Here is a 19,632-nt window from a genome sequence, read left to right as displayed (position 1 = left end):
AGGTCTTGCACAACCACAGGAACCAGAATCAACAATCACTAGAAGAAAAATAATCGGTAGTGTGTGTATGTGTGTATGTGTGAGACATTGTATCTGTGAAACTGTTCTTTATGATTTTAATAATGAATGAATAAAGTTATGTGTTTTAATTATATTTTATCTCTCATTCTTTCATATAAGTTGGTATACTGGTACGCTCGTAATACATATATAGTTATACAATATAACAGTTCAAATCCATAAAAGGACGAGTTTCGGATCCACGGAACACCTGCCTCGCATGACACATAGTTACTAGATAGACGAAATCACAGAAACCTAAGCATGTGAACCACGACCTTGCTATTTTTTTTAAAAAGAAAAAAGTTGAGATCGTTGGTGCACGTACTGACTAAATTTAAACTGCATCGATCGTTCCGGTCATGACTGAATATTTGATTTTGACAGCCATATTTTCTTCCTCGCTTTAGAAATGGCCTCCAAAGCTGCTGATGGCATATACTTAGGAGAGCTTTGCAGTCCTTTTCAAGGATGCATAACATAGAAAAGGAGAAACAAAAGCTAAAGCAACACCGCATAGAAAAAGAGAGGATGTAGAACTATGTATCTAGCAGGTCGGCTGTCATGAACTCACGGTACTACGGCAGAGCTAGCCATGACACAGGACCAGTGTTCTAAAAAACACTAGGCGCGCATAATCGCTATCTAGCCCACACAAGACACATGTATGTAGTTGGTTGTATTGTAAAACTGTAAGTATTTCATTAGAAATACTAGTACAGCATATGTAGCAAAATCTCACTGCAAGGTTCCTCGGATAGGTGCTTGAGAGATAGAAGTACTTCCAATTGTGTTCGACGTATTTTTCATAAAAAAACGTCTTGTTTCACAAAAGTTTAGCACTAACATTTCTAAGAAAAATATAAATGATCATTGAGCTCTTCACCAATTATATATGGAAGTAATTTGGCCAACAAAATGATGAGCCGCCGCTAGGTCTAGTTAGTTGGTTGGTAGTCGTGAAAGGAGAAAAGGTGCACATTTCCACTACAGGATTCTCCAAAATTGCAATGGTATAGAAGGAATTTACCTTTTCCAGTAGCTTAGACTCTCTAGCTTTGCTGTAGGAAAAATGTGACTATTTCTTTAACAAGGCATTCCCAAAAGGGAGGTTAATTGTGTCAACCAGGACCGACCAACCTATAGATGTAGCATTAATTATAGACATATAGCGCCACCTGCAGAAAAAAAAAACTTGGCTATTAGTGTATCACTGATGAGCAATTTGCTAAAGCAGACCCACTTAGGATGAGTACTTTTATGATTTGTCGTATTTTTAATTGTATCCCTAGAGATTAGGTGCTAGATTTAGAGTGCGGTACTTTTATGATTTGTCACATGAATTGCAGTATATATGTAGCCACATGCATTATCTCAAGTATCTTTACGCTTTGAGATTTGTAAATACTTTGTAAGAAAAAGTACAGTATAGCTACACTTTCTCCAGTTGCGCGTGATTCATGTGTTGAGACTTGGAGCTACTGAGCTAGGATGAGCTATTAGACAATTGATCAGTGGGTTGGTTAAAGGAGAAAATGTGTTCAAAGTAAATTTTGTCGGGTAAACATAAAAAGCTTATCCATTAGGTTTTGGCGTTAGCTTTTACGTGCCAGTCTTTTCTGATTAGCCTACTAGATCGGCATCATCATTACACTGCAAGTTGCAAATGACAAGCTCATCTTATTGTAGTGTGCATCATCTTTCATGGTACTAGTAGTAGTGTATCTGTGTATATGCAGCCTGCAAGTATATATACTTAGTACCAGTGTATATGCAGCAGCTTGCAAGTGTGCTACATTTGGTGTTGAAATTAAAGCAAAGTTTTCGTGTGTACTTTATATGCTAATAATACGGATACGCATGTCTTCCGGAAATACAAATACAACACATGACAGATGAATTGGTGATGAACAACCTCCTAACTGGTAGTAATACGAGTCTGGCACATACGGTAATCATATGTGCCGCCAACAAATGTAGGTAGGACTGAAAGGACACCCCCTTTATTTGTCTCGTAAATTACTTTATTACCTCCTAAATAAAAAGGTATTTTCACTTAACTAAGGTATAGCAATGAGCAACCCTGATTTTTTGCTGTTTTAATTTATTTATTATATATCAAAGACCAAACCAACATTATTGGCCCAATTGGCATAATTAAAGATAAGGCGATGTTGAGGAAAATGCCCTAGCCCACGGGTATTACTAGGGAGTCCCTATCAAACGCTCTTCCGAAGCCCTAGTGCTCCAGACTCTCTGTCAAGACTCAAGCTTTCAGAGACCATGAGGCTCCTTAGGCCACTGCCTCTCAGGACGGGGGAAGCAGCTAGCCTCTGTAGAGAAACTCAACAAGAGGAGAACGCTCACTGCAATTGGTCTGGCATGAAGTGGTCGACAGTTGATTATAGTACAAGTGCTGGACACCCTGACATCTGTGACAGTACGCCATCGTGCCACAATTGACAACTAGTTCAGTACTGCGCCCTTCGTTGACGTTAGCTTGTGGGCCTTAGACATACGAGGCCCCCGTAGCTCTTAGGCTTTGGAGTTACCCCGGAGCCTAGCTGGCCTCGAAGCGTGGGAGGAAGGGGGCATCTTTTTATTGTCAATACATTTGATGTTATCCTGCCTCTCAACGTCTTCTCCAAGTTTGAGTCTCCTCTCTAGAGGAGGCTCTCGCTACACCTTGTTTGTGGAAGACGTTTCGTCTTCCGCCAACAATGCACCGTCTGTGAGGAGAGAACACAAAAGTACTAGAGATGTAGGACACCACCAAAATACCACCAAGATGTTAGCCCAAGCAGTCGTTCCTATCGTCGCACCCATGAAAAAGCATGCATGGCAACCGCAACCAGGCACACTATGTGCACCTGCCAGCTCTGGAGCTAAGTGGAACGACGGCACCCCGGCCACCATTGACCCAACAGCTTGGGTCGACACGAAGGCCCAAGCCGACGTGGAGGCTTTACAACAATGGCATAGTAAGGACCTCACCGCACCCCGGAAGGTTACAACCAAGGGCGCAACCAGACAAGCTGTCCTCTAGTGGTTTTGGGCGCTCGAGCCCAAGGGCACATATGCCTGGACCCAACTCCTAGATGCCTCCTGTGACGACGTCCAAAGCACCTATATCGAGCTAGCATCCTCCGAAGGCCTGGTTGCCTGGCAACCCCCTCGGCCTCCCCTGGCGGAGAAGGTTTCGGGGAGACTATAGGCTCTGGTGCGCTAAGGCTTCACCTGCGCCCTCGTCGCCGACCACCGGCTTCGACACCACCGGAAGGGTACCAATGCATCCTGCACGGGACCGAACATGGCCACAATACAGATGGCTGCCGAACCCTCATAACCTTCTGAGAGGATTACCTCGAAAGGTAGACAAGGCGTCCGGCAAAGGAAAAGGCCAGCGATAGGTAACCTAAGGGCCGTAAGCCTGCAGCGGGGCACCAGGTGGGCAGCAAGGCCTTGCTAAGCCCCCTTCAGACCGTTAGGCCGCCTCTGACTCCGCCACCAACGGTGCAGTACCCTAGCAAGGAGGACTGAGTTGTACAAACAACCCTGACCATCACGGAACCAGGAAGGCCTCCAACCTAGTGAGGCCCTGTCTGAGCCTCCGGATCGGTTGGGGCCCTCGACTTGGCTCTGGATGCTCCGGATGCCCACATAGCTCAAACCTTTTGGCAGACAACCTGAGCCGGAGGAGCCAACTCTTCCACTGCCTTTAGGCCACGAAGTTTTTCTTGCCTTCGACCTTACTGTGGAGACCCCATTTTGGCAAAGGTATGGCCATCTATGACCACCTAGCAATAGCTTGCCTCGTTGGTTGTTTTTTCAGTAGGGTCAGCGTACATTGAAAGTAGCTAGCTGTTGGAAGTTCCAACAACAGATGATGACTAGGTAGCAACAGTATACCATATGACTTAAGTTATATCCCTACTCAACAATAGGCAGTAAAACCTAAGTTATATCTGCAGTCAAAACTTAAGTAATACCTTTACTCAAATAGTGCACGGATACCTTACAAAAACCTCCCCACCGATGGCACAAACCTCGGTGGTAGAGATATGTTATAAAAAGCTCCCTACCTATGGCCAAACCTCGGTGGTGGAGATGCCTTACAAAAACCTCCCCACCAATGGCACAAACCTCGGTGGCGGATATGTCTTACAAAAAACCTCCTCACCGATGGCACAAACCTCGATGGCAGATATGTCTTACAAAAAACCTTCCCACCGATGGCAAAAACCTCGGTGGTGGAGATGCCTTACAAAAAAAAACCTCCCCACAGATGGAACAAACCTCGGTGGTGGAGATACCTTACAAAACCTCCCCACCTATGGCACAACCTCGGTGGTGGAGATGCCTTACAAAAATCTCCCCACCGATGGCACAAACCTCGGTAGTGGAGATGTCTTACAAAAAGTCTCCCCACCTATGGCACAACCCCAGTGGTGTAGAGGCCTTACAAAAACCTCCCCACTGATGACGCAAACCTCGGTGGTGGAGATGTCTTACAAAAAACCTTCCCATCCCTGGCTTAGGCTCGGTGGCAGAGACATCTTGAAAAACTTCCCCACCAATGGCTCAGCCTCGGTGGAGCTTTTAAAACCTCCCCACTAATGGCTTAGCCTCGGTGGTGGAGAGATCTTGAAAAACCTCCCCACCAATTGCTTAGCCTTGGTGGCAGCGAGATCTTTAAAAACCTCCCCACCGAAGGCTTAGCCTCGGTGGCGAAAACATCTAGAAAAACCTATGCAGGTGGAGATGCCTTAAAAACCTCAAGGAAACCATAAGGCATGTCATAGGCGAAAGCTCCAATGTCGTAGAGGTACTGAAAACCCTCTGACAGTTCGTAGGAGAAAGCCTCGGTGCCGTAGAGGTACTTAAACCCTCCGACAGGTTGTAGATGAAAGCCCCGATGCCATAAAGGTACTGAAACCCTTCGATAGGTCGTAGGCAAAAGCCCCGATGTTGAAGAGGTACAGACAAACCATCTAACAGATCGTAGGCAAAAGCTCCAATATCATAGAGGTACTGAAAACCCTCTGACAGGTCACAGGCAAAAGCCCTAATGTAGAGGTACAAAGAAACCCTCAAGCAGGTCGTAGTCAAAAGCTCTGATATCGTAGAGGTACTGAAAACCCTCTAGCGTGTCATAAGAGAAATCTCCGATGTCGTAGAGGTATTAAAAACTGTGATAGGTCGAAGGCGAACGCTCCGATGCTGTGAGGTACTAGAAACCCTCTGACAGGTTGTAGGTAAAAGCTCTGATATCGTATACGTACTAAAAACCCTCCAACAGGTCGTAGGCAAAAGCTTCGATGCCATAGAGATACTGAAAACCCTCCGGCTGGTCGTAGGCAAAAGCCTCGATGCCATAGAGGTACAAAAAAACCCTCTGACAGGTCATAGGCGAAAGCAGCGATCATGTAGAGGTACTAAAAACACTTCGACGGGTCATAGGTGAAAGCCCCTATATCGTAGAGCTACTGAAAACTCTCTGACAGATCGTAGGTGAAAGCCTGAATGCCGTAGAGGTACTGAAAACCCTCTGACATGTCGTAGGCAAATGCCACAATATCGTAGAGATACTGAAAACCCTCTAGCAGGTCGTAGGCGAAAGCCCCGATGTCTTAGAGCTACAAAGAAACCCTCCTACAGGTCGTAGACCAAAGCCCCAATGCCATAAAGGTACTGAAACCCTCTGGCAAGTCATAAGTCAAAGCTTCAATGTCATAGAGGTACTGAAAACCCTCTGACAGGTCGTAAGCAAAAGCTCTAATGCCGTAGAGGTACTGGAAACCCTTCGGCAGGTCGTAGGCCAAAGCCCCGATGCCGTAAAGGTATTGAAAACCCTCCAGCAGGTCGTAGGCGAAAGACCTGGTGTCGTAGAGGTACCGAAAATCCTTTGGCAGGTTGTAGGCGAAAGCCTCAATGCCGTAGAGGTACCAAAAACCCTCTGACAAGTCGTAGGCGAAAGCCTTGATGCCATAGAGGTACTGAAAACCCTCTCGCAGGTCATAGGCAAAAGACTCAATGCCGTAGAGGTACTGGAAATCCTTCGACAGGTCGTAGGCATAAGCCCCGATGTCGTAGAGGTACAAAGAAACCCTCTGGAGCCTCGTCACGGCTAAGGTCCAAGGGGGTCACGGACTGCCTCCCTCGGCCTAGCCATCCGCTTCACCTCCGGTGACCAATGCTGGGCTCCGGATGATCCTGCCTCTGAAGCCTCATTACAGCTAAGGGTTGAGGGGGTCGTGAACTGCCTCCCTCGGCCTAGCCATCGGTTTCACCTCTAGTGACCGTCGTTGGGCTCTGGGTGGCCCTGCCTCCAGAGCCTCATCACGGCTAAGGGCTGAGGGGGTTACGGACTACCTCCCTTAGTCTAGCCATCGGCTTCACCTCTAGCAATCATCACTCGGCTCTAGATAGCCCTGACCTTGGGAGCCTTGCCATGGCTAAGGGCCGAGGGGGTCGCAGAATGCCTCCCTTGACCTAACTATCAGGTTCACCTCCAGCGACCGCCACTGGGCTCTGGATGGCCTGCCTCTAAAGCCCCGCCATTGCTAAGGGTCGAGGGGGTCACGAACTGTCTCCCTCGGCCTAGCCATCGGCTTCACCTCCGATGACCGTTGTTGGGCCCCGGATGGCCCTGCCTCCGGAGCCTCGCCATGGCTAAGGGTCGAGGGGGTCACAGACTGTCTCCCTCGGCCTAGCCATTAGCTTCACCTTCGATGACCATCGTTGGGCTCCAGATGGCCCTGTCTCTGGAGCCTCTCCATGGCTAAGGGCTGAGGGGGTCACAGACTGCCTCCCTTGGCCTAGCCATCGACTTCACCTCCGGTGACCGTCATTGGGCTCCAGATGGCCCTACCTCTGGAGCCTCACCACGACTAAGGGATGAGGGGGTCACAAACTGCCTCCCTTGGTCTAGCCATTGGCTTCACCTCCGGTAACCGTCGTTGGGCTCCGAATGGCCCTGCCTCCAGAGTCTCACCAAGGCTAAGGGCCGAGAGGGTCGCGGGCCTCTAGAGCCTCACTACCAGGCTCCGGATAGATTGCTTTGAGTTAGAAATATGGAACAAATTTGGAGGGGAGTCTGTATCAGCATCAGATGGAAGAATGTTCATATCTTGCTGGAGCCTAGCGGTGACCAGGGCTGAGGGGGTCGCGAACTGCATCCCTTAGCCTTGATAGTTGGCTTCACCTCCTTCCACCGCCACTAGGCTCTGAAACTGCCTCGCCTGCGTCAAATAAGTCATATCATGGCCCCACTATCGGCTACACCTCCCTCGCCAAGAATGACGAGGTCACTATCCCCTGCCAAAGGCGTCGAGGTCCAAACACTCCGCACGTCGTTGACACCTACCGTGGTTGCGTTGAGGCCTAAACCTATGTAAGACTTCGTTGCTCTAGTCGCCCCTAAAACACAATCGCACTCTCCAACCACTAACAACCGCTGCGTGCGAGGGGGTCAGGGAAGGTAAGTCACTAGAGCTTAGGTGCACACACAAAAAGAAACAACACTAAGCGGACCCAAGGACTTAGTTATATTAATAAATTTCACATCCAAAAAGATGCTTACATGCCTTCCCGAGTTCCTGGTATCTGGACTACTTGGGACCAAAAGTACTGACAAAGGATAGGGAAGGAAACTAAAGGCCCTAACAACAGCGCATGAGGCCGCGTATGCGCTTCATCTACGGCCTACCACTATAGAGACTAATGCAGTAGCAGCCCCCACGCTATCAGAGGACGAGGACCAAGAGAACTCCTCCACAGCCTTCTCTCCCTTCTCATTGGCCTTCTTCTCCTCCGCCTGGGCTACATCCTTCTTCTCTTCTGCCTTCTCTTCCTCGTCGATCTTCTTCTCTAAAAGATCCTAGTCGGCATTCTCTTCATCATCAGAGATAGCGATAATCTCGACTAGAGCAACCAATCAAACTGGAGATTGAGACAAAGTGGTAGGGGGCGACTCTCTCTGCAAGGATGGAAGGACGATGGTGGCTGGCTCCAACCTTGCAAATATTCCCGTGGGATCACTCACCTCCGGAGGCACCATGGTAGGCGAAATCGACACCGGCACCAAAGGTGACCCCGCCCCAGTCAAGCCAGTCAAAATCATTGACATCTCTAACGATGAGGAGGAGGAGGACACCATGATCAAGCCAAAAGAAGAGTCACTCCCTTACACAACAATGAAGGATCAACTGGGTAGACCCAGCTTTTATAGCCAGGCCAATCATTTGTACATGCCTAGGGAAGGAAATAGAACCACCACAAGTATCATCTCGTAGCCTTCCCAATTATTATCCTAAGATGCCATGGCCACACCCCGGTCAAAAGAGCTCCCACACAGCAACTCCCTGCAGCAGCACCCTAGTTTAGCATACGCATCTCATCACATTTATTATTTGAATCTATTTTGGCACATGCAAAGGCAACCGACACAAGACCCTAGGAGAACCGACGCATTACCCCGTCAAACGCACTAACGTTACCACGTGCCATTAAGTGCTTGTGCCAAAAAACCAAGGAGAATATCTTGCTTCTACATATGTTTGTGCCAAAATAATAGGGAGAATATCTTACATCTACATACGATCTCCATTATGGTGGCTCAAATGACGAAAAGGCTCGACATCAGAGAAGTTGAAGAGCTTGCTCTAACCACCGCATGGCTTCAAACGTCCTTCGGTTCCAACGCCTCTGCATCTCTGGCCTCGGCACGGGCTCCGGAGCGCATTACCTCCGTTCAGACCTCGACGTCCTTCTGCTCTAGCACCTCTACGCCTTCGGCCTCAGCACGGGCTTCGGAGCCCATTACCTTTGTTCAGACCTCGATGTCCTTCGGCTCCAATGCCTATACGCCTCTGACCTTAGCATGGGTTCTAGAGCGTATTACCTCCGTTCAAACCTTGGCGTCCTTCGGTTCCAGTGCTCCTATGCCTCTGACCTCAGCATAGGCTCCGGTGCACATAGATCCTAGCAAACCCCTATGGCCCTTGGCTTGGACATTGCCTCAACCTCAGGCGACCCCTGCCGGGCTCCGGACCGCATCACCTTCGTCGAGCTTCAGATAAAACCAAGTCGATATCTCCTACTCTTGTCATTGGATTCCGGACCATGCAACTTCCTCCTGATCACACTGTCTTCATCAAACATCATTGCCATCACTTGCAGTCATCACAGGGAGGCCCTTCAATGGCGAGATGTTGTTTATGATATCTTGACCATGAGGCTAGGGTAGAGCTAGTTTCTTCTACATCTGCCCACCCCTCCAAACCTTGGACCAGCAGATGAGAGGGTACTGTTGGGAAAAATGCCCCAGCCCATAGGCATTAATAGAGAGTCACTATCAGGCACTCTTTCGAAACCCTAGGGCTTTGAACTATCTGCCAAGACTCAAGCTTCCAGAGACCATGAGGCTCCTTAGTCCACTACCTCTTAGGACAGGAGAAGTAGCTGGCCTCCGCAGAGAATCTCAACAAGAGGAGAACACTCGTTGTAATTGGTTTGGCACGAAGTGGTCGGCAATTGATTGCAATATAAGTGGTGGACACACTAACATCTGTGATAGCACAACATCGTGCCACAATTGACAATCAGCTCGGTATCGTGCCCTTCGCTAGCGTTAGCTCATGGGCGCCAGACCTACAAAGCCCCAGAGCTCTTAGGCTCCGGAGTTACCCGGAACTTGCCTGCCCTTGATGCATGGGAGTAAGGGGGATATCTTTTTACGATCAATATATTTGGTGTTATTCTGCCTTTGACATCTCCTTTAAGCTTGAGTCTTCTCTCTAAAGGAGGCTCTCGCCGCACCTTGTTAGCAACTATATAAACACAACCCGTGCAGTGAATCAAAAGGAAAAGAAAGTGGAAAGCACTAGTAGTAATGTAGTATTAAGCACACAACCACCACCTCATTGATGAGTTAGCCAATGACATCTCGTTTTTTTTTAAAAAAGGCAATGACATCTGAGTTGCGGTCAACTTTTCTCCAAATACCTCATCATGCAAGCCTGCAAAATAATACTAATAAATCTAAAGAAATCAAAACACACGCGTGCTTGTTATGCATTGACGTGCTATATGTAGTCCTCGTGCGGTCGTGCCAAAGCCATTCTCTACGGCACAACAAAGCGAGCTGGTGAGCTGGACCACAAGCACCGGCCCGTCTCCTTCGCGATCGCCTCTGCAATACAGAGAAGGCGAAGAAGATGAGCGCCCCGGCGGCGGCGAGCACCGGCGGCGAGCGGCGGATGGGCGTCCGCGGCATGTTCAGGTTCGCGGACCGGGTGGACGTCCTGCTCATGGCCCTGGGCACGCTCGGGGCCATCGGCGACGGGTGCTCCACCAACCTGCTACTCATCTTCGCGAGCGACGTGATGAACGCGCTCGGGTACGGGGGAGCGGCACCGGGCGCCAAGAGCGCGCAGTTCATGCACGAGGTGGAGAAGGTACGCACCGTGCAGTTCACGCGCGTGATCGAGGTGTAATTCTTTCAGGCTTGTCTTTTGTGTGCATTTGTACTAACACTGTGCACCTTTTGCCTCTTTAATTTTCTCCTGGATGCAGTCCTGCCTGAATTTTGTCTACTTGGCGTTCGCGGTTTTGGCGGTGGCGTTCATGGGTAACTTCTGTTTGCAACTCTGATTATTCTTGCATGCATTCACTGAACATATGTACGTCCCAGTAGGGCACTATGTTGACGTGGCATGAAAATATGCAATAGCAATCTGAGAATTCTAGAATGCTTATTATATGAAACATTGAGCATACATGAGAGACGGCAGATTGAGGGGTCGTTTGGAGCACGGGACATTTTACCCAATTACCGGGGGAATAAATTGTTTACTAAAATTTCTATGCAAATCTTATGAAGTCCCCGCGTTCCAAACAGATTCCGAGGGGAGAGCATGAGATTTAGCCTTCCATGCACCGTCTTGTAAGGACCTATATTCAATTTCCGGATTCTTTTACTGTCGATTTCAATGGTACATCAATAGAGGGTTGCCTACTGTACGCTGCTTAGCCAAAACCACTGGTTTAGCACGTGAGGGTAGTGATTACACGGGTGGGGTAGGTGAGATAATTAACGGGTGGATGATTATCGGGTGAGAAGAATGGACAATTAAGATAGACTGTGCATGTGGAATTGTATTTCCATATTACAAACCAAAGTTGAGGATTGATTTTTGGATTTTCCTTTTTTATATCTTACGGTTCGCATTATTTATTCCTTCTCGATAATCAACAGCATATGCATTTAAGAACGCAAGGTTAAAAAGAGAGAGACACTTTTAGGCTGTATAAACTAACTGGAGGCACATCTTGCTGAATGGATGGATGCAGAAGGGTATTGTTGGAGCAGGACGAGCGAGCGGCAGGTGCTGCGGATCCGGTACCTGTACCTGCAGGCCATCCTGCGGCAGGAGGTGGGCTTCTTCGACTCGCAGGAGGCCACCACCTCGGAGATCATCAACAGCATCTCCAAGGACGCCTCCCTCGTACAGGAGGTCCTCAGCGAGAAGGTAAGCTGCATCTTCCCTATCACAATTCGGTCGTCTGATTAACCAAAACCACGGATTTTATTTGTCATTGATCCCTGGTCGCCTTAGTCTTGTTTTACAAAATCTCCAGTCATACTACCTGGCTAGTTTCTTCCTCGTTGAGTGATGGGAGCCTAGCTTTGTTTAAGACGATCGATGCCTTGTGACATGTGCCTGTGTGTCAGATGCCAAACCTGCTCGCTTGCCAATTCTAGACCGTCACTGAATCAGTAGCGAATCAAATAGCTTGACCAACGTTAGCCGGCCATATAATCAGAAATGACCTCTGGCTCTCGGTAATGCTAACACCGAGCGTCGTAATTTATCAGTCAAGAACCGTCATGAGATACTGTGCCAAACGATGAAAATGCTAGAATCATATTCATTTGATTTTGTCATAGACCTTGAAGGCAGGCGAGAGGGAACATGTGATGTGAGCGCATGAGCAGCGGCTTACATTTGGCATAGATCGCAGAATGAAGATGTGTAGAGATACTCCATACGGTATAAAGGAATGCAATAAAGATGCAAAACAAATACTTGCAGAATAAAATATGAATAATATATCTTAGTTCTGATGTGAGCTGGATGCATCAACAAGCTGAAGGCTGCTGGTGTTTGCGTTAACTGTTCTGGAATTTCTTGACATTGGTGGGTGGCTAGCAAAAGAGTTTCATAGAAAAAATAGCTTGAAACAAATTAAGAAAAAAAATCCATATTACTCCCCTGAACTATTCCTGATATCCGGATAACTCTCTAACTTAAAAACCGTTTATTTAATCATTTCTCCCAAACTTTAAATATCAGATCACATAACCCCTTAGAGAGGTTTGCAACAGCGATTTTGCTGACATGGTGGTGGTTTTGCTGACAAGGTTGTCTCTTTCGCAACTCCTCTCTCTCGGATCCTCTCTCTTCTCATCTCTTTATGCTCCTCTCTCGCCGATGCTGCTCTGTGCCGCAGATGAGATCGGGCTCGCCCTCTTGCGTAGAGGAGCCCCACCCCGTCCACATCTCCATTGTCTGCTCCGCCTTATCCCTTCGCCCCTGGCTCCCTCTCTCTCAGCCACCAGTTTCCCCATTACGCTAGAGCAGCAGTGATGGCAAGCCGAGCTCGCCCACCGCCTTCCTCAGCTCCTCCCTGTCGAAGCCGTCATCGTAGGGAGAGTCGCCTGGAGCTCTTTGTTCAAATCCTAGTCTCAAACCCTGCTCTCTCATTGTAGAGGCCGAGATCGATGCCCTTATTCTGCCGCAAGACAACACCGCAACCACCGTCGATTTCTTCCTCCTCTGGTGAGCCAACGGTGTATTCCCCTTTCCCACATCTTCCTCACTCTATGGCGCACCCCCTTGACTGCTTCTCATTGTAGGTCCAATAGCACCCGAGCCAAAATCGACATTTTCTCTGCTGCCAAGGTTCGCTGTGAAGCACTTCACCACCACCGGCCTGCTCTAGCGCCTCTCTACTTAAGTCGAGACTGCGAAGAGCTTCCCCGTGACCCCAAGAAGCTAGAGCACGAGCCTCCTTGGCTCTGGCCCACCATCGGCCTAGACTTTCACTAGAGTCGAGCAGTGTCGCACCATTCGACTCACCGCCAGGCAGGTTCCGGTCATGCCCACCGATTGCCGAGCGCCTATGTGAGTTCACCATCGCGCGCTATGGCTCCACGTGCAACTTCTTAAGCTCCCACTCCCTTCCTAGCTTGGTCATGCCTATAGCTGACCCCCCCCCCCCACAGTCATGCTCCATTGCTTGCCTGTGCACCCCGCTCTGTCGCGCCATCCCTCCATGCCACCCAACCAGCAAGTGACGCTCACGCACATCGGCCCGACCTGTGCCACCGCCGAGCCGACCCAATTGGCCTCCTTTCTCTCCAACGACGCTTCCCCTCTCTCCCTTTTGCCGCTATGGACTCCCGCACCAGCTGAGACCACGCCGCGCCACCGTCCCGCACCATGCGCCATCCCTTTGCGCCGACCGTGCTCGGCAGAGAAGCCTGCCACCGAGCCCTCTCCTCCAGCCGAAGAGAGAGCGAACATGATAGCCACTTGATAAAAATATGTGACGTGGCAGCCACGTCATCAAAATCAATATCGCAAATCACTCTAGGAGGTTATGTGATCAAGTATTTAAAATTTAAGGGGTTAAATAAAGGTTTTAAAGTTTGGGAGGTTATCTGAACATCAGAAATAGTTTATAGGAGTAATTTGGATTTTTCAAAAAAAAATAAAGACGTTGAATAATTCAGGTAGCTTACAGAAAATAAAATATGTGAACAGAAAAAAAGAGGGCAGAACTCAAGGTAGTAGAATCTAGCATTGACCGATGAATTCAAGGAGAAAGAACAGCACGATTGATTGATCTTTTTTTTTCTCTTAATCTGGAACAGGTCCCTCTATTTCTGATGCACTCGACAGTCTTCATCTCCGGACTGGCCTTCGCCACTTATTTCTCCTGGAGGCTGGCTCTGGTTTCTTTTCCTCTAGTCCTGCTTCTGATAATCCCGGGGCTCATCTACGGCAAGTATCTTCTCTACCTTTCTCGCCAGTCGCGCTTTGAGTACGCCAAAGCGAGCTCCCTGGTCGAGCAGGCACTGGGCTCGATCAAGACCGTTTACTCGTTCACAGCCGAGAAAAGGATCGTCCAGAGGTACACAGCGATCCTTGACAAGACGATCAAACTGGGGATCAGGCAAGGGATTGCGAAAGGTCTTGCTGTTGGATTCACCGGCCTTTCTTTCGCCATTTGGGCATTCCTCGCATGGTATGGGGGCAGATTGGTGATGTACCATCATGAAAGTGGAGGAAGGATATATGCAGCTGGAATTTCGTTTGTCTTGGGTGGCCTGTATGTTTCTTCTACTCTTTGTGCCGTATTGACTACATGACTCCATCTGATTATGTATAATAGAAGCTTTTTTTGGAAAAAAAAATCGAAAGGACTATATAATAGAAGCTTAACTAGAACAAACTTACTGAATGTTGCAGATCCCTTGGAATGGCACTCCCAGAGTTGAAACATTTCACTGAGGCATCTGTTGCTGCCACAAGAATTCTTGATCGGATAAACCGTGTGCCACAGATTAATGCTGACGACCCGAAGGGCCTTATTTTGGATCAAATTCGGGGAGAGATTGAGTTTGAATCTGTCTGTTTTGTGTACCCTTCAAGGCCAAATGTCCCAGTCCTCAAAGAGTTTAACCTCCAGATTCCTGCTGGGGAAACCATTGCTTTGGTTGGGTCCAGTGGCAGTGGCAAGTCAACCGCGATAGCATTAGTGCAGCGCTTTTATGATGCCAGTGAAGGAACTGTCAAGATTGATGGTTTCAACATTAAGGAACTTCAACTCAAGTGGATCAGGAGTAAAATGGGGCTCGTCAGCCAAGATCATGCATTGTTTGGTACTTCAGTAAAAGAGAACATCTTGTTTGGCAAACCAGATGCAACCATGGATGAAGTACATGCAGCAGCCATGACAGCAAATGCTCACAACTTCATAAGGGGGCTTCCCGAGGAATATGAGACTAAGGTATATGCATCAAAAAAAAAAAGAAATATTCAGACCACCTTAATTCCCTGTCTCTCACACTTCATGGTTTTTTTTCTCACTATTCTTGTAGATTGGCGAGCGTGGAGCATTGTTATCAGGTGGCCAAAAGCAGCGTATTGCCATTGCAAGGGCAATTATTAAGAACCCTGCTATACTTTTGCTTGACGAAGCCACAAGTGCACTTGATTCAGAATCAGAGAAGTTGGTGCAGCATGCACTTGATCAAGCCTCTATGGGACGAACAACACTGGTAAATTGTCATTGCCTCCACTGTTCCTACTTTGTGACGCTAAGATCAGAACTTCTCCAATTATTTTGCATTGTAGCGCTGATAATCCATTAACACTAATCAGGTAGTAGCTCATAAGCTCTCAACTGTGAAGAATGCTGATCAGATTGCTGTAGTTGATGGGGGTACAATAGTTGAAATTGGTACACATGATGAACTGATCAACAAGGGTGGCCCATACTCGAGCCTTGTGAAACTGCAGAAGATGGTGAGCTACATCGAACAAGAAAGTGAACAGTTTAGGGCTTCCTCAGTGGCCAGGACCAGTACCAGTCGTCTCAGCGTGTCCAGAGCAAGTCCAATGCCACTTACACCAGCTGTCTCAAAGGAAAATAATTCCGCTGTTCCTCCACCTGCACCTTCTTTCTCCAGGCTTCTTGCAATGAATGCACCGGAGTGGAGGCAGGCAGTCGTAGGCAGTCTGTCTGCATTGGTATATGGTTCCTTGCAGCCTATCTATGCCATAACCATTGGAGGCATGATTGCTGCATTCTTTGTTCAGGACCACAATGAGATGAATGCAATTATCAGACACTATGCCTTGATCTTCTGCTCATTGTCCATGATATCCATTGTTGTTAATCTATTGCAACACTACAACTTTGGGTACATGGGGGAGCATCTTGTTAGGCGCATCCGAGTCCAAGTGCTCGAAAAGATCTTAACCTTTGAGGCAGCATGGTTTGATGAAGAAACTAATTCAAGTGGTTCGTTGTGCTCTCGGCTAAGCAATGAGGCTTCTCTTGTCAAAACCCTTGTTGCAGACAGAATCTCATTACTGCTTCAAACAGCATCTGGAATTATAATTGCAGTGACAATGGGCCTGATAGTAGCTTGGAAACTTGCTCTTGTCATGATAGCTGTACAGCCATCTACAATGATATGCTACTATGCCAAAAAGATAGTTCTCTCGAATGTTTCAAGGGACTTGGCAAGGGCTCAGCATCAAAGTACTCAGATTGCCATAGAAGCTGTTTACAACCACAGGATGGTAACTTCCTTTGGATGCTCACCAAAGGTTCTTCAGCTCTTCGAGCGTGCACAAGAGGAACCGTTGAAGAAAGCAAGGAAGAAGTCGTGGGTAGCAGGGCTCGCCACAGGATTGTCGCCTTGCCTCTCATTCTTATCATGGGCACTGGACTTCTGGTATGGTGGGAAGCTGGCACAGTCCGGGGAGATCTCAGCGAGTGATGTCTTCAAAACTTTTTTCGTCCTGGTGAGCACAGGAAAGCTGATTGCTGATGCTGGTAGCATGACATCAGACCTGGCAAAGGGATCAAATGCTGTTGCTTCAGTGTTTGAGGTGCTAGATAGGAAATCTATCTCTCCACAAATTTCACAGGTAACATGCTCATCACTAGCCTCAAAAAACATCGTATAGAATAAAGATCAGCAGCCATGCAAACATAATACGATTTTACAATGCTCATTACTATGAAACAAAAAATAATAATGTAAGCTACTTTGCAGGTGGAAAAGGACGACCAGAAGAAGAAAATACAAGGAAGAATAGAGTTCAGAAAGGTAGATTTTGCGTATCCAACAAGACCAGGATGCCTTATCCTACAGGATTTTAGCTTGGACGTGAAAGCAGGAACGAGTGTTGGCCTGGTTGGGAGAAGTGGTTGTGGTAAATCTACTATCATTGGTTTGATCCAGAGGTTCTATGATGTTGATAGGGGGGCTGTAAGGATTGATAGTATGGATGTGCGGGAGATGAATATTCTTTGGTTTCGAGGATTCACAGCTCTCGTCAGTCAGGAGCCCGCAATATTTTCAGGCAGTGTCAGGGACAACATTGCTTTCGGCAAGCCAGAAGCTGATGAAGACGAGATCGTGGAAGCTGCTAAAGCTGCAAATGCGCATGAGTTCATCTCGTAAGTCTTAGAGTTTGTCTTATTCCAAAATATATATATTGCAAACATGCCTTTGTCTGAACTTGCACCATTCAACATAAGGAACTCAAAGCCTATTGTTTTTCAGATCTTTGAAGGATGGATATGATACTGATTGTGGAGAGCATGGTACACAACTCTCAGGAGGACAGAAGCAAAGAATTGCAATTGCAAGGGCAATAATCCGGAATCCAGCAATACTACTACTTGATGAAGCAACAAGTGCTCTTGATGCACAGTCAGAGCAAGTGGTGCAGGAAGCTCTTGATCGAATAATGTCAGGGAGGACCACAATCGTGGTGGCACATCGACTAAACACGATCAAGAACGTAGACTCAATTGCTTTCCTGGGAGAGGGTAAGGTGGTGGAGCGTGGCACTTACCCACAGCTCATGAACAAGAAGGGGGCATTCTACAACCTCGCAACTCTTCAGAAATAAACTGGCTGTATATAATGTAAACTACCACATCTGATGAAACTCCCGCAGTGAGTGAATAATTTTCAAAAAACTCCTTCAATAACCAGTAAATGTATCTGACCCAACACTTGTACTTCAAAGTTTTTCATGTGGTTTATGATATGCAAAAATGTAGGGAAGTATATAACCCGATCACAATTAATTAATATAACCAAACTTTCAGAAAGTTTAACATGAAAAAATAAGCTTTATGGTGCATGAATAGTCACAGTTATCTCTTTCCTGATAACATATTATGAAGTTCAAGAGAAAAAAACAGAATTTTCCATGAAAGGATTTACCATGAACTAGGACATAGCCAGAAAATAAATATCTGCCAGCAGCCGCAACACCGTCTTCTTTACTCTTTCTTGAAGTTGATATTTAGGATACTTCCCTTGGAGAGTTTAATCTCCTTATTCATGTTATCCATCTCTACCTTGACCAATGCCTCAACATCAATTGATCCAGGTTCAGTTGAGGCTAGCCATCTTTTTCCTTCATCAAGAGTCCGCTGATAGCTCTTCAGAGCCATCTTAACCCTTATTTTGATAACTTTTACAGTACACCGCACTAGTAGTAATTTAGCAGTAGTAATTTTTTATATCCACCGCTCATTTGGTAGAGGTATTTTAGTAACTATTACGCAATTAGACAATTTTACAATGAGTGCCATCAATTGGATTAGGATGGGGCAAAGCCGCATCAGCAGGGCAATTCGTGCCCGTTCTTTCAGTCTGGCGCCGCCACTCATCACCCGTCCTTCTCGTTGCCGTCACCACACGTTCTGTCCGGCTAGCGCAGCCAGTCGAAGCCCGTCCGCCCCGGCGCCTGCCCGTTTGCCCTAGCGCCTCCACGCGTTGCCAGTCCGCCCCGACGCCGACACCGCAAATCGGCATCATTCTGTCGCGGGTCCGCCCGGCGCCGCCACTCATAGCCCATCGATCCGGCCCTGCGCCGCCACGCATCGCCAGTCCGCCCTGGCGCCGCCACTGCTAATCGCCGTCGTTCCGTCGCGGTGCGGCCCGGCGCCACTGCGCGTTGCACGTCCACCCCGGCGTCGGCACCATAAATTATCATCGTTCTCTCACAGTTCCGCCCTACGCCACCACGCGTGCCCGTCCTCCTCGGCGCCGCCACACGTTGCGCATTCGCCCTGGCGCCGACACTGCAAATTGTTGTCATTCCGTCCCGGCGTCGAATCCGCCTTTCGTCCTGGAGCCGCCTTCGGTAGTGGTCGCCGTCCGTCCCGACACATCTTGCGTCACCCCTGAGTTCGTCACAAGGAGAACGCCCCCGAACGCACCACGATCTACAAGGTGAGTCATGGAATTGACCCAAGTAACATTCCTTCCTGTCCATAAGATAATGGATGATAGAATTAGCACTTGATTAGTTCTGCCTAGATTAGTTTCCTGTGACCTTCGATACTAGTTATTTATGTCTCAGTTCTTGTATGCAATTACAACCTACAGAATGGCGATATGTGCTTTAGTATGAATTATCAAAGTTGTAATTATTACTGATATGTTTCGGTTTTTCCCATCGCTTGTTGTCGCCTGGTGCATGAATTGATGTTGTTGCCTCTGATCCTTGCGGGACTACTTGCCGAAGAGGTGCTTCTTGAGCGTCGTGTTGCAATTCAATCACCATAATGCCAAAATCTTATATTTATTGTTGGTCTATTACATAATGTTTTTTTTAGTAATTTTGAAACATATGAGTTGCATTTGTATATGTTGTATTGGAACCCTTGTGCATTATGTGTCGTAATTCGCAAAAACCTGAATTCAGTTACATATTACATGTTTGATTGTCGAGGTTTGAAAGT

The 19,632-nt window shown here is 47.6% G+C and overlaps 1 protein-coding gene across 1 annotated transcript; it reads left to right on the top strand.

Annotated features, from left to right (window-relative positions):
* The first annotated feature begins 10,167 nt into the window (after positions 1–10,167).
* LOC133908632 (putative ABC transporter B family member 8) lies at positions 10,168–17,990 on the top strand. Its single transcript, XM_062350745.1, has 9 exons — positions 10,168–10,517; positions 10,636–10,690; positions 11,413–11,591; positions 14,000–14,457; positions 14,598–15,138; positions 15,230–15,409; positions 15,513–16,790; positions 16,919–17,325; positions 17,432–17,990. Exons 1-9 carry the CDS (start codon positions 10,278–10,280, stop codon positions 17,781–17,783), a joined length of 3,690 nt encoding a protein of 1,229 aa, XP_062206729.1. The 5' UTR covers positions 10,168–10,277; the 3' UTR covers positions 17,784–17,990.
* The last annotated feature ends 1,642 nt before the right edge of the window (positions 17,991–19,632 follow it).

Source organism: Phragmites australis, chromosome 2 (assembly GCF_958298935.1).
Source record: "Phragmites australis chromosome 2, lpPhrAust1.1, whole genome shotgun sequence".
Lineage (NCBI taxonomy): Eukaryota > Viridiplantae > Streptophyta > Magnoliopsida > Poales > Poaceae > Phragmites > Phragmites australis.
This window is presented reverse-complemented; position numbering and strand designations above follow the sequence as displayed.

Excerpts from the sequence above, each read along its gene's own strand:
- LOC133908632 (XM_062350745.1), top strand. The coding sequence starts at position 10,278 with ATGAGCGCCCCGGCGGCGGCGAGCACCGGCGGCGAGCGGCGGATGGGC. Across the intron at positions 10,518-10,635 it reads TCATGCACGAGGTGGAGAAG|TCCTGCCTGAATTTTGTCTA; the intron begins GTACGCACCGTG and ends TCCTGGATGCAG. Across the intron at positions 16,791-16,918 it reads TCTCTCCACAAATTTCACAG|GTGGAAAAGGACGACCAGAA; the intron begins GTAACATGCTCA and ends GCTACTTTGCAG.